General features: G+C 44.0%; 1 protein-coding gene across 12 annotated transcripts in view; it reads right to left on the bottom strand.

The window, feature by feature from the left end:
• Window positions 1-26,859, bottom strand: part of ahdc1 (AT-hook DNA binding motif containing 1) — a 187,876-nt gene that overhangs the window by 47,813 nt on the left and 113,204 nt on the right. For 8 of the 12 annotated variants that reach the window (XM_087976684.1, XM_087976683.1, XM_087976686.1 and 5 more), the window contains one exon: window positions 11,625-16,193. In XM_087976684.1, the coding sequence (XP_087832810.1) occupies window positions 11,661-16,058 (4,398 nt within the window). In that variant the 5' untranslated portion in view covers window positions 16,059-16,193 and the 3' untranslated portion in view covers window positions 11,625-11,660. Of the gene's footprint in view, window positions 1-1,002; window positions 1,293-11,624; window positions 16,194-26,859 lie in introns of those variants that run through there. The other 4 variants (XM_087976693.1, XM_087976691.1, XM_087976692.1 and 1 more) reach the window with 2 other exon arrangements.

Genomic DNA, 26,859 nt, shown 5'->3' with positions numbered 1-26,859 from the left:
TTGAGAATTTGTATTCACAAAGGAGACAGAAAAAGCTGGACAGTGGATACCAAGTTTGGGAAGGCAGCAGGGGAATATTCTAAAAGTTGTTGATTGTGGCAGGAGGTTTGGGGAGGCCACTGTAGTCTGATACTCCTCTTCAGCATCTCTCTACTACAGGGTTCAAACATGCTGAGCTGGGCAGCAAGTGTTTGGCTTTTCAGGGTGTACATTATGTTGAGATTTTATACATTTTTTAATGGGCCTTATTCTGTATCTTGTAGACAGAAATCAACAAATGGAAGTGATCTTTGTCCAGTAAAAGAATCACAAAATGAGCTCCAGTGAACCAGATATTAGAATTGAGGATTACGTTTGAGCACTGGGCATGCTGACTGGAAAAGGGCGACTTCCAGATCATTACCAGCTGGGTCAACTCATGGAACTTACATTTCTTCTGTGATGGCAGGATAGATTACTGGTAATTAGTCCACACTGTGGAGGCTACCATTATATAATGTGCACCTGAACCCAAGGACTGAAAGGGAACATAACGTTGCAGATTAGAGAAACAAAGTTTATCTTTTTAGTGGCACATGTGGATTGGGCCTCACTCTGTGCCAGCCATACCATAGCAATCAGAGAAGGTCACTGAGCGGGGGCTGAAAACAAAGGGAATTTCACCTTTGAAAAAAGGTGCAAAGGATGTACCTTGACAGATTTCTCTTTTACAGAAAATGTGAATTGAAAATGAGAAAGAATGGCAACTGGAAAGCACTTGACCTGAAGTGCCCACCTACCTACCATTCTGTGTTCTGCAGCGTGTCTTATCCCATTTCTCAGGTGGGTGGAAAGTAGCCTGATGGGTAACAGCTAAGTGCATGAGATTTATGAATAATATGCAGTTTAAAGATGGCACCTGTCCAGTCAGTCAACGCATAGCAGAACTGCTTCTGTTGTCAAATTACCAACTCGAATGAAAATATTTGGAAGGGTCACATACAATTCCTTCCATAATCATATACCTTCAAATATAGATTTTACCCTAAATCAGGGCCTATTTTGCCCTTGGTTTGTTTTGCTGCCGATCTTCTAGTCTTCATACTCAAACATGTTTTCTGCCAAAATTGCCAAGCGGCAGAATTTGATTTGCCCCACTCAAAGTGGTGCTTTACCAAATTGTCTGCGTCTCTCAAAACATTATGCGCGGCAAACCATCCACGTGTCAAATGGCTCCTGCTCTTTTTGAAGATGCTGTTATTCAGGTCTGTAAGAGTGCAGTGAAAGATGCAAATCCTCTGAAAAACAAGGTGCTGAACAAAACATGTCATCGACAATAATTCAGGAAGGAAACCTATGTAATACAGAAGTGCAGCACCAATTTTCATTTATCAAAACTCTACAGACACAAATAAGATAACTCATTTTTGTAATGTTAGGAGGACATGACATGCTAGAACTCTGCTGTGCTCTCCTACTTTGTAACCAATAGTGCCACAGATTCTAACGCAATAGAGAGAATTGGTATGGACTTTAACGTCTTGCCTGAAATGTATCAGCTCTGACCACACAGCACTTTCTCAGCAACGCAGCTGTAGCATCGGGCTAAATTACAAGCTCAGATTTCTGAATTGGGACTTTCAGACCCAGTTTGCTGACCTAGAGATGAATGTGCTACCACTAAGCAAATGTAAGCAGCTACACTGCTGGAGCAATTGAAAGCTAACGTTATTTTTACACACCTATCCAGTGGGCAGGTTGCCTTTGTGACTGGAACAGTGTAAGAGTTAGTACAGGGCAAGATCATCCACAGCAAAATCATGCACATATGAAGATTTGATTTGATACACTGCAAGTTCAAACAGCTCACAAAAGAGGAAAATAAAGTCCCAAGTTTAATAAAGCCCCTCCCCATGTGGGATGAAAAGAAAGCACAAGTGTTGATTACCAATTAATGGTCTTCCATTGTCCGTTTTGACAAATGATATTCCTTATCTGTGTCTTTTAAAGTATTTGTTTCCACACAGCTTTAAAAAGGAAAGAATTCAATATTTGGCATAATCCTCTTCAGCCTAAATGGTTAAAATCAACAACTAATACAGACGAGGGCAGAGGGTTAAATGAGGGTTGTTCCAGGGGAAAGGAGAGAATTCCCAATGGCACACGACTTTAGAATTGTTTGTCCCAGTTAGAAGCAGACACTCCCTCTTATTACTCTCATAGATTTTATTCCAGAGAACACACAATGAACATTATCTTGGGATCAACTTCTTCCCTTTTTTCAGCAATAAAACGAAGAGTTGAAGAAAATTGCCACGACCAAGACATACTTGATCAATTTCAGCCAATTCGTTCACATAATTTACCAACTGATCATCTAGCGATCATTTTGCAATCAAGTCATCCTCCATTAGAAGGGTCCTGAAAATGTACTGAGAGCCTCAGAGAAACCTCCCCAAACCATCTGCCAGAGCTCCTTCACTTGTTCACGTAAATCTTCTGAGTTAATCTGTGCCACCTTCAATGGGAGTGCCACCAACACTCACTTCCCTGTGCCCCCCCCAATGAATCCCACAGCTCCCCCAGCCCCACTCCCCCCTCCAACTCCACGCCCCACCTCCACAACCCTCCCACTCCCAACCCCACCCCCCTACTCCACCCCCTGACCCCACTATGCGTTGCTTTCTTCAAATAATTCTTCATCAGACAGGTGGCCTGGATCGGTCAGAATGTGATTTGATGAGATTATACCAGATACAACAATAATATTACATAGCACGTTTAATGTAACAACACTGCAAGGGATTTTGCGGGGGTTGGTGTGAAGCACATTACACGGGATGGTATCTGGGCAGATGACCAAAAGCTCAGTCAAAGCAAGGGTCATAAAGGAGTGTCTGGAAGGAAGAATGGCTGACAGTTGGAGGTGGCCAAGGACAGTATTCCAGAGCTTCTGACCTCCCTCACTGACAGCCCATCACCAACTGGGCAGCAAGTAAAGTCAGGGATGCACACAGAGTTTCTCCACTGCAGAGGGCTGTCAAGGTTCAGTCAATAAGTACACTCGAGGCCAAAATCCATTCTTCATCACGATGGAAATCAAGGGTTATGGGGTAAAGTTGGAAAGTGGAATTGAGGATGATCAGATCAGCCAATGATCTCACTGAATGACAGAAGAGACCCGATGAACTGAATGGCCTACACCCGTTCCTCTGTCTTATGGTCTAAAAGGCAAGGATTAGACAAGTACAGAGATCTCAGAAGTTGAGAAACTGATGAGGATTACAGAGGTGTGGAGGTCTAAGGCCATGAAATGGTCTGGAAACAAAACACTGGACGTTGGTGATCCAGCACAGGTTGACGAGGACAGGGGTGAAAGGGAAGGAAATCAAGATATGGGCAGCAATGCTCTGGCTAACCTCACGTTTACAGTGAGTAGGGTGTGATAGGCAGGGCAGGAGCACACTGCAATGGTCAGGCTTACAGGGCAGCAGCATCTTGAGCTGAGACACTGATGAAGTTGGGTAACATTGAAATATTCAGCTTTGGCCATGGCTCGAACATGCATGTGGAATCACGTCAAGGTCAACCCTGTGAAGATTGTGAACACACTGATGTCATCGCGGGTAGGTGAGCTACAGGAGGTGGTCACTACAAAACAGAGATCAACCTCAACTAGAGTATTCAGTCCAGTTGTTCAATATTGTCCTTTCAGCTGCATGACACTGACATCTTTCGCTATAAATTTGGTGTCTTATGATCCTACTCCACAGCCACCTGATGAAGGAGTGGCGCTCCAAAAGCTAGTGCTTCCAAATAAACCCGTTGGGACTATAATCTGGTGGTGTGTGATTCCTAACAGTGCACACCCCGTCCAACACTGGCTCCTCCACATCAGTGTGTAAGGAGGTGGAGGGAGTGAGTGAGTGTTAAAGGGGGCTGAGGGAGTGAGTGTTAAAGGGGACGGAGGGAGTGAGTGTTAATGGGGACGGAGGGAGTGAGCGTTAAAGGTGACGGAGGGAGTGAGCGTTAAAGGGGCGGACGGAGTGACCATTAAAAGGGACGGAGGGAGTGAGCATTAAAGGTGACGGAGGGAGTGAGCGTTAAAGGGGCGGACGGAGTGACCATTAAAAGGGACGGAGGGAGTGACCATTAAAAGGGACGGAGGGAGTGAGCATTAAAGGGGACGGAGGGAGTGACCGTTAAAAGGGACGGAGGGAGTGACCGTTAAAGGGATTGTAGGGAGTGAACGTTAAAGGGGGCAGAGGGAGTGAGTGTTAGAGGGGACGGAGGGAGTGAGCATTAAACGGGACAGAGGGAGTGAGCATTCAAGGGGCACACGGAGTGGCCGTTAAAGGGGACAGAAGGAGTGACCGTTAAAGGGGATGGAAGGAGTGAGCGTTAAAGGAGACGGAGGGAGTGAGCGTTAATGGGGACGGAGGGAGTGAGCGTTAAAGGGGACGGAGGGAGTGACCGTTAAAGGGGATGGAGGGAGTGACCGTTAAAGGGGATGGAGGGAGTGACCGTTAAAGGGGATGGAGTGAGTGTCAAAGGGGACGAAGGGAGTGAGTGTTATAGGGGGCAGAGGGAGTGAGTGTCAAAGGGGACGAAGGGAGAGAGTGTTAGAGGGGACGGAGGGAGTGAGCGTTAAAGGGGACGGAGGGAGTGAGCGTTAAAGGGGACAGAAGGAGGGAGTGTTAAAGGGGACGGATGGAGTGAGCATTAAAGGGGCGGAGGGAGTGAGCATTAATGGGGACGGAGGGAGTGACTGTTAAAAGGGACGGGGGGAGTGAGTGTCAAAGGGGAGGGAGGGAGAGAGTGTTATAGGGGGCAGAGGGAGTGAGTGTTAGATGGGACAGAAGAAGGGAGTGTTAAAGGGGACTGAGGGAGTAGGCATTAAAGGGGATGCAGGGATTGACCGTTTATGGGGATGGAGGGAGTGAGCGTTAAAGGGGCGGAGGGAGTGAGCGTTAAAGGGGTGGAGGGAGCGAGCATTAATGGGGACGGAGGGAGTGAGTGTCAAAGGGGATGGAGTGAGTGTCAAAGGGGACGGAGGGAGTGAGCGTTAATGGGGACGGAGGGAGTGAGCGTTAAAGCGGACGGAGGGAGTGAGCATTAAAGGGGACAGAAGGAAGGAGTGTTAAAGGGGATGGAGGGAGTGAGCATTAAAGGGGACGGAGGGAGTGAGCATTAAAGGGGACAGAAGGAAGGAGTGTTAAAGGGGATGGAGGGAGTGAGCATTAAAGGGGACGGAGGGAGTGACCGTTAATGGGGACGGTGGGAGTGACCGTTAAAAGGGATGGAGGGAGTGAGCGTTAAAGGGGATGGAGTGAACGTTAAAGGGGGCGGAGGGAGTGAGCGTTAGAGGGGACGGAGGGAGTGAGCGTTAAAGGGGACGGAGGGAGTGAGCGTTAAAGGGGACGGAGGGAGTGAGCGTTAAAGGGGACGGAGGGAGTGAGCGTTAAATGGGACAGAGGGAGTGAGCGTTAAATGGGACAGAGGGAGTGACTGTTAATGGGGACGGAGGGAGTGAGCGTTAAAGGGGACGGAGGGAGTGAGCATTAAAGGGGCAGACGGAGTGACCGTTAAAGGGGACGGAGGGAGTGACCGTTAAAGGGGACAGAGGGAGTGAGCTTTAAAGGGGACGGAAGGAGGGAGTGTTAAAAGGGATTGAGGGAGTGAGCATTAAAGGGGATGCTGGAATTGACCGTTAATGGGGACGGATGGAGTGACCGTTAAAGGGGACGGAGGGAGTGAGCATTAAAGGGGCAGTGGGAGTGAGCGTTAAAGGGGGCGGAGGGAGTGAGCATTAAAGGGGCGGAGGGAGAGAGCGTTAAAGGGGACGGAGGGAGTGAGCGTTAAAGGGGACGGAGGGAGTGACCGTTAAAGGGGATGGAGGGAGTGAGCGTTAATGGGGACGGAGGGAGTGAGCGTTAATGGGGGCGGAGGGAGTGAGCTTTAAAGGGGAAGGAGGGAGAGAGTGTTCTAGGGGGCGGAGGGAGAGAGCGTTAAAGGGGCAGGACGGAGAGAGTGTTTTAGGGGGCGGAGGGAGAGAGTGTTAAAGGGGGCTGAGGGAGTGAGTGTTAAAAGGGACGGAGGGAGTGAGTGAGTGTTAAAGGGGACTGAGGGAGTGAGTGAGTGTTAAAGGGGGCCGAGGGAGTGAGTGAGTGAGTGTTAAAGGGGGCTGAGGGAGTGAGTGTTAAAGGGGGCTGAGGGAGTGAGTGTTAAAGGGGGCTGAGGGAGTGAGTGAGTGAGTGTTAAAGGGGGCTGAGGGAGTGAGTGTTAAAGGGGGCTGAGGGAGTGAGTGTTAAAGGGGACGGAGGGAGAGTGTGTTAAAGGGGACGGAGGGAGTGAGTCAGTGTTAAAGGGGGCTGAGGGAGTAGGTCAGTGTTAAAGTGGGTGGAGAGAGTGTGTTAAAGGGGGCTGAGGGAGTGAGTGTTAAAGGGGGCTGAGGGAGTGAGTGTTAAAGGTGACGGAGGGAGTGAACGTTAAAGGGGCGGAGGGAGTGAGCGTTAAAGGGGACGGAGGGAGTGACCGTTAAAAGGGACGGAGGGAGTGAGTGTTAAAGGGGACGGAGGGAGTGAGCGTTAAAGGGGACGGAGGGAGTGACCGTTAAAAGGGACGGAGGGAGTGAGCATTAAAGGTGACGGAGGGAGTGAGCGTTAAAGGGGCGGACGGAGTGAGCATTAATGGGGACGGAGGGAGTGACCGTTAAAAGGGACGGAGGGAGTGAGCATTAAAGGGATTGTAGGGAGTGAACGTTAAAGGGGGCAGAGGGAGTGAGTGTTAGAGGGGACGGAGGGAGTGAGCATTAAACGGGACAGAGGGAGTGAGCATTCAAGGGGCACACGGAGTGACCGTTAAAGGGGACAGAAGGAGTGACTGTTAAAGGGGATGGAGGGAGTGAGCGTTAAAGGAGACGGAGGGAGTGAGCGTTAATGGGGACGGAGGGAGTGAGCGTTAAAGGGGACGGAGGGAGTGACCGTTAAAGGGGATGGAGGGAGTGACCGTTAAAGGGGATGGAGAGGGTGTCAAAGGGGACGAAGGGAGAGAGTGTTATAGGGGACGGAGGGAGTGAGCATTAAAGGGGACAGAAGGAGGGAGTGTTAAAGGGGACAGATGGAGTGACCGTTAAAAGGAACGGAGGGAGTGAGTGTCAAAGGGGATGGAGTGAGTGTCAAAGGGGACGGAGGGAGAGGGTGTTATGGGGGCAGAGGGAGTGAGTGTTAGAGGGGACAGAAGGAGGGAGTGTTAAAGGGGATGGAGGGCGTGAGCGTTAAAGGGGACGGAGGGAGTGAGCGTTAAAGGGGACGGAGGGAGTGAGCATTAAAGGGGACGGAGGGAGCGAGCGTTAAAGGGGACGAAGGGAGTGACTGTTAATGGGGACGGAGGGAGTGAGCGTTAAAGGGGACGGACAAAGTGAGCGTTAAAGGGGCAGAGGGAGTGAGCGTTAAAGGGGACGGAGGGAGTGACCGTTAAAGGGGATGGAGGGAGTGACCGTTAAAGGGGATGGAGAGGGTGTCAAAGGGGACGAAGGGAGAGAGTGTTATAGGGGACGGAGGGAGTGACCGTTAAAGGGGACAGAGGGAGTGAGCTTTAAAGGGGACAGAGGGAGTGAGCTTTAAAGGGGACAGAGGGAGTGAGCTTTAAAGGGGACGGAAGGAGGGAGTGTTAAAAGGGACTGAGGGAGTGAGCATTAAAGGGGATGCAGGGATTGACCGTTAATGGGGACGGAGGGAGTGAGCATTAAAGGGGCAGAGGGAGTGAGCATTAAAGGGGCGGATGGAGTGAGCGTTAATAGGGACGGAGGGAGAGAGTGTTTTAGGGGGCGGAGGGAGAGAGCGTTAAAGGGGAAGGAGGGAGAGAGTGTTAAAGGGGACGGAGGGAGAGAGCGTGAAAGGGGACGGAGGGAGTGAGCGTTAAAGGGGACGGAGGGAGTGAGCGTTAAAGGGGACGGAGGGAGTGAGCGTTAAAGGGTACGGAGGGAGTGAGCATTAAAGGGGACGGAGGGAGTGAGCGTTAATGGGGACAGAGGAGAGAGTGTTAAAGGGGGTGGAGGGAGTGAGCATTATAGGGGACGGAGGGAGTGAGCGTTAAAGGGTACGAAGGGAGAGAGCGTTAAAGGGGACAGAGGGAGTGAGCGTTAAAGGGGACGGAGGGAGTGAGCGTTAAAGGGGGCGGAGGGAGTGAGCATTAAAGGGGCGGACGGAGAGAGTGTTAAAGGGGGACGGAGGGAGTGAGCGTTAAAGGGGACGGAGGGAGTGACCGTTAAAGGGGACGGAGGGAGTGACCGTTAAAGGGGACGGAGGGAGTGAGCGTTAATGGGGACGGAGGGAGTGAGCGTTAATGGGGACGGAGGGAGAGAGTGTTTTAGGGGGCGGAGGGAGAGAGCGTTAAAGGGGAAGGAGGGAGAGAGTGTTTTAGGGGGCGGAGGGAGTGAGCATTAAAGGGGAAGGAGGGAGAGAGTGTTTTAGGGGGCGGAGGGAGAGAGCGTTAAAGGGGAAGGAGGGAGAGAGTGTTTTAGGGGGCGGAGGGAGAGAGCGTTAAAGGGGAAGGAGGGAGAGAGTGTTTTAGGGGGCGGAGGGAGAGAGCGTTAAAGGGGACGGAGGGAGAGAGCGTTAAAGGGGAAGGAGGGAGAGAGCGTTAAAGGGGAAGGAGGGAGAGAGTGTTTTAGGGGGCGGAGGGAGAGAGCCTTAAAGGGGACGGAGGGAGAGAGCGTTAAAGGGGACGGAGGGAGTGAGCGTTAAAGGGGACGTAGGGAGTGAGCGTTAAAGGGGACGTAGGGATTGAGCGATACAGGGGACGGTGGGAGAGACCGTGAAAGGGGACGGAGGGAGTGAGCGTTAAAGGGTACGGAGGGAGAGAGCGTTAAAGGGAACAGAGGGAGTGAGCGTTAAAGGGGACGGAGGGAGTGAGTGTTAAAGGGGACGGAGGGAGTGAGTGTTAAAGAGAACGGAGGGAGTGAGTGTTAAAGGGGACGGAGGGATTGAGCATTAATGGGGACGGAGGGAGTGAGTGTTAAAGGGGACGGAGTGAGTGACCGTTAATGGGGTCGGAGGGAGTGAGCGTTAAAGTGGATGGTGGGAGTGAGCGTTAAAGGGGACGGAGGGAGTGAGTGTTAAAGGGGGCGGAGGGAGTGAGTGTTAAAGGGGGCGGAGGGAGTGAGTGTTAAAGTGGGCGGAGGGAGTGAGTGTTAAAGGGGACGGAGGGAGTGAGCGTTAAAGTGGATGGAGGGATTGAGCGTTAAAGGGGACGGAGGGAGAGAGTGTTAAAGGGGATGGAGAGAGTGAGTGTTAAAGGGGACAGAGGAATGAGCGTTAATGGGGATGGAGGGAGTGAGCGTTAAAGGGGACGGAGGGAGTGTGCGTTAAAGGGGACGGAGGGAGTGAGCGTTAAAGTGGATGGAGGGATTGAGCGTTAAAGGGGACGGAGGGAGAGAGTGTTAAAGGGGATGGAGAGAGTGAGTGTTAAAGGGGACAGAGGAATGAGCGTTAATGGGGATGGAGGGAGTGAGCGTTAAAGGGGACGGAGGGAGTGTGCGTTAAAGGGGACGGAGGGAGTGTGCGTTAAAGTGGCAGGGGGAGTGAGCGTTAAAGGGGACGGAGGGAGTGTGCGTTAAAGGAGACGGAGGGATTGAGCATTAAAGGGGACGGAGGGAGAGAGTGTTAAAGGGGATGGAGAGAGAGAGTGTTAAAAGGAACGGAGGAATGAGCGTTAATGGGGACGGAGGGAGTGAGTATTAAAGGGGACAGAGGGAGTGAGCGTTAAAGGGGATGGAGTGAGTGTGCGTTAAAGTGGCAGGGGGAGTGAGCGTTAAAGGGGACGGAGGGAGTGAGTGTTAAAGGGGACGGAGGGAGTGTGCGTTAAAGGGGACGGAGGGATTGAGCGTTAATGGAGACGGAGGGAGTGAGTGTTAAAGGGGACGGAGGGAGTGACCGTTAATGGGGACGGAAGGAGTGACCGTTAAAGGCGATGGAGGGAGTGAGCGTTAAAGGAGCGGGGGGGAGTGAACGTTAAAGGGGATGCAGGGAGTGAGTGTTAAAGGGGATGGAGGGAGTGAGCGTGAAAGGGACGGAGAGATTGAGCGTTAATGGGGATGGAGGGAGTGAGTGTTAAAGGGGACGGAGTGAGTGACCGTTAATGGGGACAGAGGGAGTGAGCGTTAAAGTTGACGGTGGGAGTGAGCGTTAAAGGGGACGGAGGGAGTGAGTGTTAAAAGGGACGGAAGAAGTGAGCGTTAAAGTGGATGGAGAGATTGAGCGTTATAGGGGACGGAGGGAGAGAGTGTTAAAGGGGATGGAGAGAGTGAGTGTTAAAGGGGACGGAGGGAGTGAGTGTTAAAGGGGACGGAGTGAGTGACCGTTAATGGGGCCGGAGTGAGTGAGCGTTAAAGTGGACGGAGGGATTGCGTGTTAAAAGGGGCGGAGGGAGTGAGTGTTTAAGGGGGCGGAGGAAGTGAGTGTCTACCATCCCCTGGGCCAATTCTTGATTCAATTCAATTTTACAACGACAACTGATGCCAAACATTGTGAAATGACAACTTAACGTCAAGGACAGTTATTCAGATTAAACCGTTGAAATTCAGCTCTTTCTTTCCTCCCCCTACGTTTAACTTACAAACATGTTGTGGAGGTGCCGGTGTTGGACTGGGGTGGGCAAGATCAGAATTCACATAATACCAATCTGCAGTTCAACTGGTTTATCTGAGAAGACAGACCTGACAAAGGGACAGAGCTCCGACAGCTCGTGATTTCAAATAACCCTGGTGGACTATATCCTGGCGTCTTGTGACTTTGGACCCTAACTTATAACCAGTTATCTGTCAAATCGATGGAATCATTGGAGATGAAATTAATGGTAATTCAACTTATTTTGTTCTTTATTCTTCTTTTAGCATCTAAGATTTGTACCTCGACATTTTGTACTTAAGATGGTGCCTTGAGAGGTGACATTGTAAACATTTCACTGTACTCCTCTACTTGAAAACACACGAGAATAAACCTTATTCTATTCTAAGTTAAACATTGACATGTCAACAAAAGCTCAGCATTCCTCCCTTAACACAGAGGAAGAGGATTTTCATTGAAGTCCTTTTGTCTTGCACCTTCTTCTTCGGTGGGGAATGAGAGAGCCTGTCAGAGATCTTCTTCCAGCTGACACTGATTATTTAGCCAGAATACAGCTCAAGTTGCTGTTTTTGATGGAATATCAAGTTGGAGTCAGTATTTTCCCACTAACTTTGAGAGGCAAGAGGAACACAGCTGACAATGGAAGGCAAAATAATTAAAGTCAACAATTTTCTTTTGTTGACACTGAGTGAATGATTGTCGCTTTATCAGATCAAGATTCCTAAAAGAATGCCATATATATAGGTGATGGGGAAGAAGATAATGATTAGATTATAATTAAAACATACATACATATATTCACATTCTGTGCTTAGAAAAAGAGAACTTTGCATCCTAAACTCGAATACAGAAGCATAATTCTTGAGGCATACAATGAACATAACCCCAATGTTAACCAGTAATACATTACATCATATATAAAATGTGCTGGCAGAACTGATAAACAAACAATACATGAGCATAATCAGAAACAATGATCATCACTGGCTGAAGCTAGGAGAAGATCAATGCTCTTACCTAATTGCACTGAATGTTTTGCAATATCATCAGAAGTCACTGTGAAGCATTTCCTGTGTACACCTCATCCTGATTTTGGTCCAGTAGTAAGCCCATTGGTGCCTGTCTACGGTTCCCTTGTTTGTCTGCGTAGTTATTGTCCACATGAATAGAAGAATCACTTGATGCAGGCGAAGCATTTGCTGTAGATAACATCGCATTAGCGTATACCGAACTGCTGTAATCTATCGCCATCTTCTGTGTTTCTTTGTCCATCTGTGCTACCATATTTAGAGGGATCATTTGGGGTGCAGAACTGGGTGGATTATGTCTTCCCTGCATTACAAACAGGGGCATGTCAGCTTCTTTCTTGCTCTCAACTAATGAACTGCAGCTGGTAGAATTCTGCAAATATCTGGTGCTCGGTTCCAGAGGTGGATTATCAGGTTCAAACTGGAGCTGTGACACTGATAAATCTCTGTTGGCTGGTGTTGTCCTCGGAGCCACATTTGTTCCTGAGCTGTTTTCCAATGCATCGTAAAAAGCTGAATGTTTTTTCCCTTCACTTGACTCTAGATTGTCCACATACCCAGGGGTGCGCAAACTAAAAAAATCTGGGTTCTCAGACAGAAGCCCTTCATGATCAGGGTTGATTGAATGTTGCAGTGCTTGGGCAGATAGCTGCTGGTGAGGGCTTTGAAATGGTTCAGTTTCTAATGTAGACTGCTTTAGGTCTGAATACAGAGTCTCTTGAACATCATTGCCAGAAAATATTGGGGAATAATTTTCATCAGGCATTGGTGTCGAACAGCCTGAAGAGTATAAGCTACAGTATTCTTTCTGATCATTTTTTTGAACTTGAAAGTTTTGGGTGTTAGAAAGTGTTGGGGGCATACTGCTATCTGGACTGTAGCCATAATCTAAAGCACAGTCTGCACTTTCAGAGAATATAGGATTGGTTCCTTGAGTTCTCTGTAACAGCTTTGATTTGCGAATAAATTGATCTCGCTTATTTGAAGCACAAAGTCCCCTGGTGTTCCTCACCTGTCTTGGTAATGCACCTTTTCTAGAAGGAAATGAGGGTGAAGCTGGAAAAACCAACTGAGAAGGGCTGGACATATCAACTCGTTTCCGTCTTCCATACACAGCTCTTGAATCAGTGGGGAATGGGACATGATGGTTCCACTGACGTTTGGAACCAACTTTCGGTCCAGATCTTTCAACAGGTACTGTTTCGTCCCAGTCCATCATCAATTTTTCTAGACTTGAGAGACTAGATTTCTCTTCACTTGCCATATTACCACAAATGTTAACACCTCCTTCAGAATTCTCAAAAGATGTGTTAAAGTGGGATGAGGATTCACTGTAAGTCTCTGGAAAGGACCTTAGCTTTACTTTCTGGGGTGTATAGTTTGAAATATCCAAGATGTCTTTTGACTCATTCAGGTTGTAATCCAACATTGGTGTGTAATGGTGATTAAAATATGCCATATTCCCATCGCAAAGATTAAAACTGGATTTGCAGCTCAGTTGAAGACCTCTGGAAAACGCCATCCTGGAAGTATCAGCTGATAACTGCAATGAATTTAAATATTTCTGAGATGCGTGGTCCATGGAACAGGCTGCATCAGATTGATTCTCAGAAGTTAAAGATGTTTGTAAAGTCAGAGGACTGTGATCTGGCTTAAAAGCGTTAAATGAAGACGTCTTATTAAAATGTAGATTTGATCCAATTACATGATGACTATATGTCTCAGTTGAATTGGCTTGTGAAGAAGTAACATTATTGCTTGTATCATAGCCAAACGAGCAATCTCTGTTACCAAGAAAGTCAAGACCAGAATACTCTCGAGGTTGTGGCAGCACATCTGAATTACTGAAACTTTGAGCTTTCGGTCTGTAGTTACTATACGGAACAAAGCTATCTGCAGTCTGTTGGCATGAGAGTCCTGTCGGTCTCGAAAGAGGTGGCTGAGCAGCAACTCTTTGGAAAGTTTCTGAATCAGAAGGATGATACGAGGAGCCGAAATCAACATTGTCTGAATTGTCTGCAATCATTTGTGGATAAGTCTGTCCTGTTTGATTTGTATGTTGCTGGCTGCCAATGCAACTAGGAGAATTAGTTTTATCAAATCCTTCCTGGTAATGAGTTAAGTGTCTTGATGGCTGCACTGAATTGCTGACACCAAAGCTTCCACTCAGGTTACACGATTCTTGCCCAGTCTGCGAAAATGATAAATCCATCAAGTCTGACGAATCATCTGAATCAAGTAAGGACCGGAAATAGCCAGCAATGCAGCCTGGACTTTGTTGAGCGACACTGCTTTGGTTGGAGGATAAACAACCCATCAAATAGCCATTCCTTGACATAGAACCAGACTCCCAAATAGTATTGGGAAATGATTGTGTAGACATACCAGGGTAAGATGGATACAAACCATTTCTGATTGGTTGCTTCGAAGGATAACCTTGGCCCACAGGCCAAAAGTTTTCATTTTGTCTTGCCCATTCTGAATTTTCAGCATTCATATTCCGAAAAATTCCGTGTTCTGGAAATGGTAGTGCACGCTTATATGGTTTCCTCCTTTGAACAGGTTTCTCTTTCATTTCTGTGCCCCATTTGCATTTTCTGGCATACAGCTTGGTTTCACCCAAGAAAATCCGCTTTCTCTTTCCAATGCCCTCAAAGAAATCACTGAAAGTAGAAGATGATTCTGCAAATTGCCCCAGTTGCCTTCCTCGTGAACACCCTGCTTTTCCACCTCTTCTTCGAGTACCTGCCAATGTACGGTAAAACTGAGACATGTCCTGATGCATAGAAGCTGATCTCTGAAATGATCCCGGATCACTAGGTGACCAACACCTGGGTGGTGAGCATCGACCCAGGATCAGACTCTGTTTAGTTAAAAAAGCCAATTTGGACAAAACATCTGCATAGTCTGTTGTGTTGTCATTGGATCCAGCAATATAAGTAGGTTGTGGTGGAGAAAGTTTGTGATGCCTGGGTTTTCTCTTCACATGATTGGTAGCTTCACTGCTCCCTTCAGGTAATACTTTCCTTGGCCTACCTCTTTTCCTTTTGATAACGACAGGAATATCGCTTGTCGGTAACACCATCACCTTGCTTCTCCTACCTTTCTTCACTGTTGGTAACGCAGCTGTGTTTTGCTCTGGCAGAGTAACGTGATGTGTTTTGACTCCTGCACTCACGTTATTGTGCAGTAAAAGCTTTTGGCACATTTTTGTTTTTCTTTCTGCGTACATCTGGTACTTCTGAGTATTGATTTTTGCTATTTTAACTAACATCTTCCGACTGCCTTTGCATTTAGTTTTTGGGTTCTTATTTAAAAGTGTCCTTTTAAGAGGCAAACGAGAGACTGCTCCATAATCTTGATACGCTTCTGCAGATGCTGAAGGAATGGAAAGACTCTTGCAGTATTTTTCAAACTCGATTTGTTCCAAACTATTTTCTCGATTATACTGAATCATTGGTTTTTTCCTCAAAGCGTATTTTTTACATGTAGTTTCAGTTAAAAGCAGTCCAGCATTTATTTCCTCTTCATTTTGGCTGTTGTGTTTCAGAATCCCAGCTTTAGAACTTTCACACTTTACATGGTGTCTATGTTCCGGGACAGTGTACAATGATGACATATTTTCAAAAAAGCTATTGTTGTTCGGTGACACGGCAGATGAGATCAGAGCTTCGATTTTAGAATCTGGGTTGGCTGGATCAAATTTTTCAAATTCAACACGCCTGCATTCGCGATGGTCTGTATTTTCTTTCCTTTGCGTCCTATCCATTTCTTGCCTTCTGCTTGCCATCTGAGATTTAGATCCTATATGCAGGCTTTCTTCTGGACTTCTAATACTGCTAGCAAGCACAACTGAAGAAAAGAAACTATACTGTAATCCTGTCTTTTCATTTTTTGCTACTTTGCTTCCATTACTTTGAAAGGTGCTGGAGTCAATTTTAAATGCACCACAACTGAGCTGGATGCCATTATTTTGCACGTCATTAGACAAGAGATTTAAGTCTTTCATGATATCTCTTAAAGTTACTACAGGGTATAAATTACTTTTGCCATTGCCACATTTGTTTTTCAGCAATGCCACAATGTTGTTAATATTTCTTTTCCCAGTTCCCATTGTAGCATTTGGAAAACTTCTATGGAGTGAATCAGAGGACATTTTTTCTTTTGTAACTTCATTGGTTTCAGCTTTACCAATGCTGGATTTGTCTGATCCTATGTCTGACTTAAGACTTTCCTCGTTATAACAGCTTTTTGTTTTCCTAGTCTGACAAATACCAACTGAATCCATTTGAATCAGAGTATCTGCTTCATTATAAGTGTATGCATTTGAATACTGACCATCTTTTACATCTAGAGACCCATTGGCCAAAGGAACACCTTCGGTTTCTTCAGAGCCATTACAAAGTTCCTTAGAAGCTGACATTTTTATTATGGCTGGTGATTTGGTGATGTGTGTGTTCTCCTTTAGTACAGTTGAAATGGTTTACTCTCTGAATGTTAATGTTAGCAGCATTGGAATAGGTGTTGGGTTGTGAACTCCTACACTTTATAGAAGCACCTATAGTTAAAACAAATTTAAAAAGTAAAAACCAAGATGGTTTATTTTAAACTGCCTACATATGATCTTGCTATTTATATCTGTAAACAGGCTTACACATAATATATTGAAGATTATAGTGTCATATAAACATTTGAAATCGGAGAAATGAAAATATTTTGTCAGATTAGCCAAAATAAGAGCACATAGTTAAATTTAAAAAGAAAGCATACTGTTGTTCTACTGAATTTAAGACTTGACTTTTGAAATTAATTTATTCGTTAGGGTGAGGAAAATGTGTAGTATGTTTGATCAAATATGATATTTTAGTTAATATCAAAATAAACCTCTTGTGTTAATTTGATGTGATTAGAGCTTCCATATGAAATGTTTAATTTAGTAGAACAATTTTAAATGAATATGATATGTCACAGGTTATCTACCCCAGGCACAGCAATGTTCATTCTCCAAATGATTGTCTCTTTTACATCATGGGTCTATTTTTGATTCTGCCAATAGGGAAGATATGTGTGCTTTACTTATCCATTTTAGTATGAATGGATATTCTTTTGCAAGTTTCTCCAGCGGTAAAGCACATAATTTAGTTGACATCATACTGTTTTACACAACTGCTTTACACTGATTTAAATTAGACCTAAAAGTCCTAAAATTTGGAAAATGGGGATTGAGAGACTATTATTCAAAGCAACATCACAATGCCTTAGGTAACCATTTTCGCTTTTTCCTTCACTTCAAGTTTCCTTCACAAAAGGTTGGTCATCCTAGAGTTGTCCTAATAAGGAGGACTGGAGGATCATGGCTCAAGTCATGAATTTCATTAAAAAAAAGGTTTACAGTGGTCTAAGAGTGAAAGGAGAAACCAAAATGTGTAAAGCAGGTTCTGACTTCATCTATCACTTTCCACTCAAAGATCTTGACCACTGACCCCAGCAATTGGGACACCAACATCATCCAACTCATGATGTCAAGATATGTAGCAAGATAATCCCACCTCCATGAGGTCACTTGTTTTTCAACCATACCAGTGTGGACCAATCACTGCAAACCAACAGGTGCTTATTTAATTTAGGCTTCCTATTCTTTCAAAAGGACATTTCTCAAAACAGCAGTTGGAAGAGGAACTGGAAGAGGCATTTTAACAAAATATTGGTGCGCTTTTCTCTAAGTTCAGAAGAAAAATCCTTCACTCTTGGGTTTTGTAACTTTTGAAAATTTCTCTTTTGCCCAATTTCTGTATTTTCAATCTCTAACTGGCCATTGGATAAAAGCTGTAGATGTTCAGAATTTCAAAAGCAGAATTTGAAGGGCAGAGAAACTTTGAAATCAGTCAACATCAAAATAAGGTCAATAGAAATGCAAAGGAACTGGGAAAGGGAAAAGACAGTCAAAATGATTCAACATGGCACCCAGCAGTGAGCCTCAAAGGAACATAAATTTGATGGGGATTAGTTAGATTGCCAAAAAATTAAAAATCGACAATGGGCATTCTGATCACAGAAATGTGTTTGAAATTTATCACACATCTTTGCCTTCTGGGGAGAAACTATCCCTCACCAGATGTTAAAAATATTATAATTTTGCTTCCATTGGCACACAGGTCATATCGGAGTTCGGATCAATGTTTCCTACATCTGCATTTCCAGCTCAGCCAAACTTCTGCATTCAAGATGTCGAATAATCTGTTGTCTTTATTTACCTGTTCTTTCTGGTGACTTTCAACTCTGTTCAAAAAAGGAAGAGCATTCAAGAGGCATTTAATAAATGATCTAACTGGATGATATGGAATCTCTGTCCTGATTTGTCAGCACTTTAAAGTTCAAAAGACACACCATGCCAGATCAGAAATGCAGAATGGAACATAAATCTTTCAAAAGCTTACTTCAAATCTGGGTTCCTAAGAATGCAAAATATAAAGAACAAACTCACTCCAGCTTTGTCAGGAGGCCAGAAATGAAAGCTCTGCCTTGGCAAATTGTTTGTTGTGAAAAATACAAGATATTCCCATTACTCAGAAGAAGATCACAGCACTGGCAGAAATTAGATACTTCACGCTAGTATAAAACTTCAATAGTGACCCTCAAATTACTTGGGAGTGCAATGTGGGGCATCCAAAATCAAATGACATTTTAACCATTGCTTCCCTCCATTTTTAATCAACTGTTTATCTCCTTCATGTTTGAAAACTGGCTGCTAATCTGTGGAGGGGGTGCTGTGAACAAACATTAGAAGCGACATGACATTAATTGATATCATTTTCTCAGCAACCTTCTGTTCCAGGTGCAATTTCTCAGGTTTTGAATTTTAGACAATGCAGGAAGAGGATTAGAAGTGGGGAGTTAAGGCATTTCCACTTTATAAATAATATAAATCTCTAAATAATAATAAGCTCGTGGCTGTGGTGGTACTGTGGCCGTGATTGAAGTGATGGTGGCTTGTTGGACCTAATCTGTCCCTTCTGGAGAAATGCCAATGATGCAATGGCTTTGGTAGTGACAGTGCTGCTGGTACAGTCCGGAAATCCTTGCAATGTTAGCCCCAGGGGCAGCTTCAGCAACAGCATCCCATAACCACTCCATAAACCCAGGAGCCATGAAGGGAAAAAAAGATGAACTTTGTCCTAACTTCGTCTCAATAATTTATTTTAATAATTTCTCATTAAAACAATGCCAAATTGTGGTGGCCTATACTCTTCTTATCTTAAATACAAGTGACAATAAATTGCTATTCTATTCAATCAACCTTCGGGAAATGCTCAAGCCTCATCTGCAGTTCAGTGCAGCAGTTCTGACTACTCAAAATTAGCTCAGAGCAGATACTAGTCTGCAAGGATGTGCTACTAACTCAAAAATCAAGCAAGAGGTCCTGGCTTCAGATCCCGGACGAGCCCCCAAACTGTTACGACAGGAGGTAAATCCTCCTGCTTAATTTAAACCAGCAACACAGAAAAGATTTACCCCGTGCAATAATCTGTGAAAATCCAATAGGCCAAGAACTATTTAAAGTTAAAAATTAACAACTTTATTTCTTAAAGTATAAATAAAGTATAAGAATAATTAACTAACAAGTAACAACGACTCCTTCTTCTAACCTATCTTTTACTTTCCCTTTTATAATACTACTCCGATAAAATCCCTGATTAAGATTTACTGAAAAATTCAAATTTCAAAACCAGCCTGCAGTCGAATCTTCTCTTTGCAGATTTGCCTTCCAGGTCGTTGTTGATATTTTTCTCTGCGCAAACTCCTTCTCTAGACAGGTACCTCTCAGACAGTTCTGACTAGCAGTCTACATCTTGTAGCAGTTCTCTTCCAACTGTTCAATTTTTCCCGTCTTATACCCCAAAGAATTAGACTTCTTCATTGGTTTTTAATATTGTCAATATACTAAATTCAAACTTGATTGGAGGTTGGCATTTTGGGGTATAATGTAAATTGATTGGCTAAACTGAAATCTGTTTTTGTCTCCAGGCAACCAGCTACACTGACTGCTGGATGACATACTACATTGTGTCTAGTTGAGAACATATGGCACTGTCAGGTAAGTTCTGCTAGCTTTTAACTTTCTTAAAGGTACCATACACCACACCTTCATAATACCAGCACATTCATTCTCTTGTATGAGTCAAAACATCAAATATTATTTGCAACAATTTTCCCTGAATTATTTCAAGGAGTGACTAAACTTTCTATCTTAAAGAAGGATGGTCGAGTTAAAATAGACTACAAAATAATTATGAGGCATTTTGATGCTGAATGATGATATCGGACAGCAAAACTTTACAACTGGCTACAATTCACTTTTCTTGGAAAACCATACTGTGGACAAGATCAAACGACCTGCTCCTAGTCTCTTTTAGCTTCAGTGACAATGAGGAGCAGTGTTAGTTCAGTAAGAAATGTCTGCCTGGAGGAACGCCTCCGAATGAATACATTATATTACTTTGTTGGGATTCAAGTAACTCATCTTCCTCATGCAGGAGGTCTCATTTTGTAGATAGGGCATTGACCATCTACCCAAGCATTTTTATACATCAATATTGGTGATGTGATCATAGTATTAGCCAGCTCTTTGTAGTAGATTCAGCTCTTCGGAATCCGCCTCCAACTGGAATCTTTGTAAACAAAAACAGTTCACTGTTGCATTAAGTTATTGAAGGCGATTGATCGGGGCAGCATTGTGGCTCAGTGGTTAGCACTACTGCCTCACAGCGCCAGAGACCTGGGTTCAATTCCAGTCTCGGACAACTGTCTATGTGGAGTTTGCACATTCTCCCTGTGTCTGCATGGGTTTCATCCAGGTGCTCTGGCTTCCTCCCACAGCCCAATGATGTGTAGGTTAGGGTGGATTAGCCGTGGGGATTGCACCGTTAGGATTGGGTAAGGGGGTGAGTCTGGGTGAGATGCTCTTCAGGGAGTGGGTGTGAACTTGTTGGGCTGAATGGCCTGTTTCGGCACTGTAGGGATTCTAGGTAATGACCACGCCAACACTGCAACTTAAAGACTTTTTAAAAAATTTATTGGAATAGATGGAATGGTCTACTGTGCAAGTCAAAACTAAAAACCTGTATAATCTGAACTGCATGACATTACTCAATGAATACGGATTAGTGAGTATTTTCTTAAGCATCTTTGGTATGTGAGGAGAGCTGACAAAGAGGGGAGAAGCTATTCTTGAGGAAATGTGCGCAGGATTCTGGAAAACAGACCATTGGGCATTGTACAGTTATTCAGGGCAATGTCAATGAATTTTATTACCTTCAGGTTAGGCTTGGAGGGTGGTCAAGGGCTGTTCTGAGTTTGTCTCTAAAGGTTTTATTTGACCCAAATTGGTATTTCTATATGAGAATACAGAAAATGGTCAATATGAAGAAAAAAATACTTAGATTTCCACAAGGAATCTGATTCTTTTCTTTCATCTCATGATGGTGATAGATGCATTTTATTGCATCAAAAAAAAGTAATGACAAAGGGCCCTGGTGGGACATTGATAGTGCTCTTTCCTCTGAGCGAGGAGGCCTGAATTCAAGTCCCACCAGCTCCAGAGGTACACTGTAAGACACAAAAAATATTTATGTCATGAGAAATTCTACAACAGAGTAGTGACCCATGCTGCTCAGTAAGGAGGCTTGGCTTCAAGACCCATGTGCTCCAGAAATGTGTAATAAACCATAGAACATAAAACATTACAGCGCAATACAGGCCCTTTGGCTGTCAATGCTGCGCCAACCTGTGGAACTAATCTGAAACCTATCTATGCTATACTATTTCATTTTCATCCATATGTTTATCCAATGACCATTTAAATGCCCTTAAAATTGGCGAGTCTTCTACTGCTGCAGGCAGTGCGTTCCACGCTCCTACTACTCTGAGTAAAGAATTGACCTCTAACATCTGTCCTCGATCTATCATCCCTCAATTTAAAGCTATGTCCCCTTGTGCTAGCTATCACCATCCAAGGAAAAAGGCTCTCACCGTCCACCCTATCTAACCCTCTGATCACCTTGTATGTTTCAATTAAGTCACCTTTTAACCTTCTTGTCTCTAATGAAAACATCCTCAAGTCCCTCAGCCTTTCCACATAAGACCTTCCCTCCACACCAGGCAACATCCTAGTAAATCTCCTCTGAACCCTTTCCAAAACTTCCACATCCTTCCTATAATGCAGTGACCAGAACTGTACGAAATACTCCAAGTGTGGCTGCACCAGAGTTTTGTACAGCTGCAACATCATCTCGTGGCTCCAAAACTCAATCCCTCTACCAATAAAAGCTAACATATTGTTTGCCTTCTTAACAATCCTATCAATTTGGGTGGCAACTTTTAGGGATCTATGCACATGAACATCGAGATCTCTGCTCATCTACACTGCCAAGAACCTTACCATTAGCCCAGTATTCTTTATTCCTGTTGCTTCTTGCAGAGTGAATTATCTCAAACTTTTCTGCATTAAAATCCATTTGCCACCTCTCAGCCCAGCTCTGCAACTTATTTATGTCCCTCAGTAACCTGCAGCATCCTTCCGCATTCTTCACAATGCCACCGACCCTAGTGTCATCCGCAAATTTACTAACCCATCCTTCTACGCTCTCATCCAGGTCATTTATAAAATGACAAACAACTGTGGATCCAAAACAACTCCTTGCGGTACACCACTCTTAAATGAACTTCAGGATGAACATCTCCCATCAACCACCACCCTCTGTCTTCTTTCAGCTAGCCAATTTCTGATCCAAACCGCTAAATCACCCTCAATCCCGTATCTCTGTATTTTGCGCAATAGCCTACCATGGGAAACCTTATCAAATGCCTTACTGAAATCCATATACACCACATCAGCCACTTTACCCTCATCCACCTGTTTGGTCACCTTCTCAAATAACTCAATAAGGTTTGTGAAGCATGATCTACCCTTCACAAAACTGAGTTGACTATCCCTAATCAACACATTCCTTCCTAGATGATTATAACCTTTGCTAACACTTTAACCACAACCAAAGTAAGGCTCACTGGTCTATAATTACCAGGATTGTCTCTACTTCCCTTGTTGAACAAGGGGACAACATTTGCTATCCTCCAGTCTTCTGGCACTATTCCTGTAGACAATGACGACTTAAAAGAGCAAAGCCAAAGGTTCTGCAATCTCCTCATTGGCTTCCCAGAGAATTCCAGGATAAATCCCATCTAGCCCAGGGGACTTATCTTTTCTCAGAGTGATAATTTTCATACCGACTGAGAATATCTAGATGTTGATTCATGGAAATTAAGCAACAACATTGCCAAGAATTCTAATTCATATTCAGCTTGCTGAATGCAGTGTTCCATTGAATGTGTAGGTTAGGTCCAACCTAATCTGGAGATCTCTGCTGTGACACTGATTGCTGGTCCATTATTACATTATATCTTCTGTTTGTTTGCTGTGATTCTCAACAAAATAAGAAAAGCAACATTCTGTTACAGGGTTAAGATAACTCCTGTACTTGCTAAAGAATCTGACTGATTTGCAAAGTCTTTTTAGTATTTTTTGGTTTGTTTTAGCTTTCTAGAATCACCTTTAACTTTTTTCTTCCTGCTTTCTCCTTGAAGAAATGCTGTCTTCTGCCTCCCTCCCTTTTTAAACAGGGGCATTACATTAATCATTTCCAATTCTCTGGGACTCTTCTCTGACTCTAGCGATTCCTGAAAGATCACAAATGCCTCTACAATCTTCTTAGCCACTTCCTTCAGAATTCTGGGGTGTAGTCCATATGGTCTGGGTGATTTCCCGTTGCAGTTGACAATTCTAACCCCTCAGATTCTACACCTTCTAACTGTACATCACTTCTTGTTATATATAATTTAATTTAATTTCTTACTTAACAAGGCAAACCCCACCTACTCCTCGATCTAGCCGCCTGTCCTTCCGATAGGACATGTATCCTTGGATATTTTGTTCCCAGCCCTGATCCCCAATGCAGCCACGTCTCTGTAACACCCCCAACATTGTACCTGTCAATTTCTATCTGCACTACAAGCTCCTTTACCTTGTTTCATATACTGCATGCATTTAAGTACAACACCTTTAGTCTTATGTTGACTGCCTCCCTCTCATAGTTATCCCCTTACCTGCTGTGCCTGAAGTTAGATTCCTGACCCTTTCCACACACTCTGCACCATTATTTGTTCTAGAAACCTTTATAACCTCTTCCCTGCTTGAACTTTCTCCATAATCTTCTAACCAACTGAACACCATCACCCAACTACCAACTCCCCTCACCCCGTCCCCAACCCACCCACCCAGAACTGGCGCCAATTGTCTCATGAATTCAAACCCATTTCTCCCACACCAACCTGTGAGCCACATGTTTACCTCTTTCACCTTGTTGACCGTGTGCTGATTTGTTCATGGCTCAGGCAGCAATCCAGAGACTATTCCCTTTTTTGGTTCTGTTGTTATTTAGCCCCTAAATACTCATCGTCCCTCAGCAGAACCTCTTTCTGCTTTCCGCATTGTTGGTACCTGGTAAATGCACCAGCTCCTACACCATGCAGTTACAACAGGCCACTTGTCTCAGCATACCCATCTTAATTACTTAGTTCATAATTTGATTTTTTTTTTTAAATCATACTGTACTGGTCTTTTAGTTTGCCTGTAAATATTTCCTCTATTAACCTTCTGTCTGAAAGTAACCTATAATAGTTACTTTGTAGTTATCAACCAATGATCTTACAGTTTACCTATGATGTTACACTTTTGTGCTGGCCCCTGATCCTGGGATTCAAATGATCTAGTTTCTTGAAAAAAGCAAGCAAAAAGCACCTCTTCCCCTCTGCATAGAGTTCCCACACTGTCTCCAAGTTCCTCAAACTATATACTATCCACTCACTCAGGCTATGATTCACTCCTGAAGTGACCTTCCTGACCAAGCGAAGCTTACTTAGTCTGTGGATTAAAGAGCCTACTCCTGTTCGTAAATCTTCTGTTCTCATGTTTTTGCCAAACAATACAAAGGTAGCTCACCTATGGACATAAGACATTAGATATTTCAGTTGTTCTTTAAAGACCTTAAAGACACTGAAATCTATTGGCTAGGAAGAGCATTTCTGACCTCTTTTTTAAACTGAAACACAGTATTCAAATTGATATTGCCCAATTTGCATATGGATTAGGATGACTGCAATCAACACAGAGTTAATGTTTGAATTCTAAAATATTTAGTATCCTGCAGAGCTTTATATTCATGTCCCTTATACAACTTCGAAGTTCAAAATGCTTCATATTTTGCCATCAAATGCCCACCTCATGACTAACCAACAGATGTTGATACAACTGCAATAGTTCAAGGCAAAAGCACTGTTTTGTTCATTTTGTTTCTTAGTCTCAAGTCTGTCTTAGGGGAGGTGTTAGTCCACTGGTATTATTATTAGTCTATTAATCCAGCGACCCAGTATTATTCTAGGGACACAAATTCAAATCCCACCATAGTAAATGGTGGAATTTGAATTTTTTATTTAATTTGGAGTTAAGAGTCTGATGATGACCATGAAACCATTGTCAATTGTCAGAAAAACCCACCTGGTTCACTAATGTCCTTAATGAAGGAAATCTGCCATCCTTATCAAGTCTGATTTACATCCACCTCCACAGCAATGTGGTTGACTCTAACCGCTCTCTGGGCAATTAGGGATGGGCAATAAATGCTGGCCTAGCCAGCAACACCCACATCTCATGAATGACTGAACAAATTAAAGCAACGTCTCTAATTAAAAGTTCTAATTAAAGGTTAGTGATGAACAGCTGAAATTTTCTGAAAATGAAAGATCAAAAGACCATAGGCTGCTCTCTCACTGGAGAGAGGTGATTAGTGGGAAGTTTAACCCAAAAGGTCAGTATGTCTTAGGTGGGCACTTCATGGTAACCTGTGGACTAGCAATTAATCCCTACTGTTGGTGTCACACGACATCGCAAACCATTCTACTAGTCAATCCCCCTCCTGAAACTCACTCGAATTGAGTAGACAAGCTAACGCATTCAACACACCACACAGTCAACTGGTGAGATAGTAAACAGATAAGACAATTTTAAGATCACTTCACTTCTGCTGTCTTGGAATGACATTTATATGTATATAACTCTGGGAGAAATCAAACAAAGACTGTTTAGAAAGACCCTAGCTCATACAAAATACTGAAAGCGGAGAGTCCTACATCCTGTACAGAAGATTTCTATGACTTAAAGTAAAAGTTCATAAGAAGGAGTTCAAATGATGGGATACCAATACATGGAGGAAACCTGAAGTGAAGGACAATAAATCTTCATTTTTATAATTACATTTATATCTTATAGTAAATAGGTATTTGTTGTTAATTTAGAATCATTAGATATTAAATAATAAACAGTTATTGGTCTAGTATAGTATATCTAATTCAAAATAATATTTAATTGTACTTTAGAAAGCTATGACTTGTAACAAAGGAAATCATATTTTAGTATAAAACAAATTAATTTAACTCCACACTACAATATAAAACTTGTGGCATTGTGGTAAGATATGTAGTTATGCCCACACCCAGCCCAATCAGGTACCCATTCCCTGCTATGGTATTATTACCAAGTGCCTAGTCAAAACAAAGCACTTGCCCCTTCTCCAAAGTGGTGGTCTTTCATTGGATTTGCTGTGTGGCTTCAGAGCACTGGCAGGTCCAGTTTACACTCTTCTGGTGTAGGCCAAGCCTTCAACTCAAATCCCACACAAGCCTCTGAAATGTCTGAGCAATTCAACGTTGCAAAAGTTACTTGAAGGAAACAGCAAACTTCCACCTCCTCCAAGCAACTGGGGACATGCAATACAGACACGTCCACTTTACTCTATAACTGTATTAGTTGGGAGTGTGCATTCTCCTAAAAACAGTAAGGAAGACATCCTCCATGCTCACGCTGCAACGATGATTACTGGCACAGGCAGATAGAGGGCTTCAGGTTCCCATATTCAAATGGACAATCAACACCCTCACTCCGCTCTCCCATTGCTTTAGTTTACACCACTCTGATTGTTAATGGAAAGTTGAAAAATATTTGGATTATGATGGTGATAGAACAAGAATACACAGCGTGCCACTATGTAGTGTCACCTCAAAGAATAAAATATTAATTGGCCAAAATATTTAGTTATATATCATATCCTCCAAAT

Source organism: Chiloscyllium plagiosum, unplaced genomic scaffold, assembly GCF_037043375.1.
Source record: "Chiloscyllium plagiosum isolate Xiang-an unplaced genomic scaffold, Cpla_swu_hap1 HiC_scaffold_30, whole genome shotgun sequence".
Lineage (NCBI taxonomy): Eukaryota > Metazoa > Chordata > Chondrichthyes > Orectolobiformes > Hemiscylliidae > Chiloscyllium > Chiloscyllium plagiosum.
This window is presented reverse-complemented; position numbering and strand designations above follow the sequence as displayed.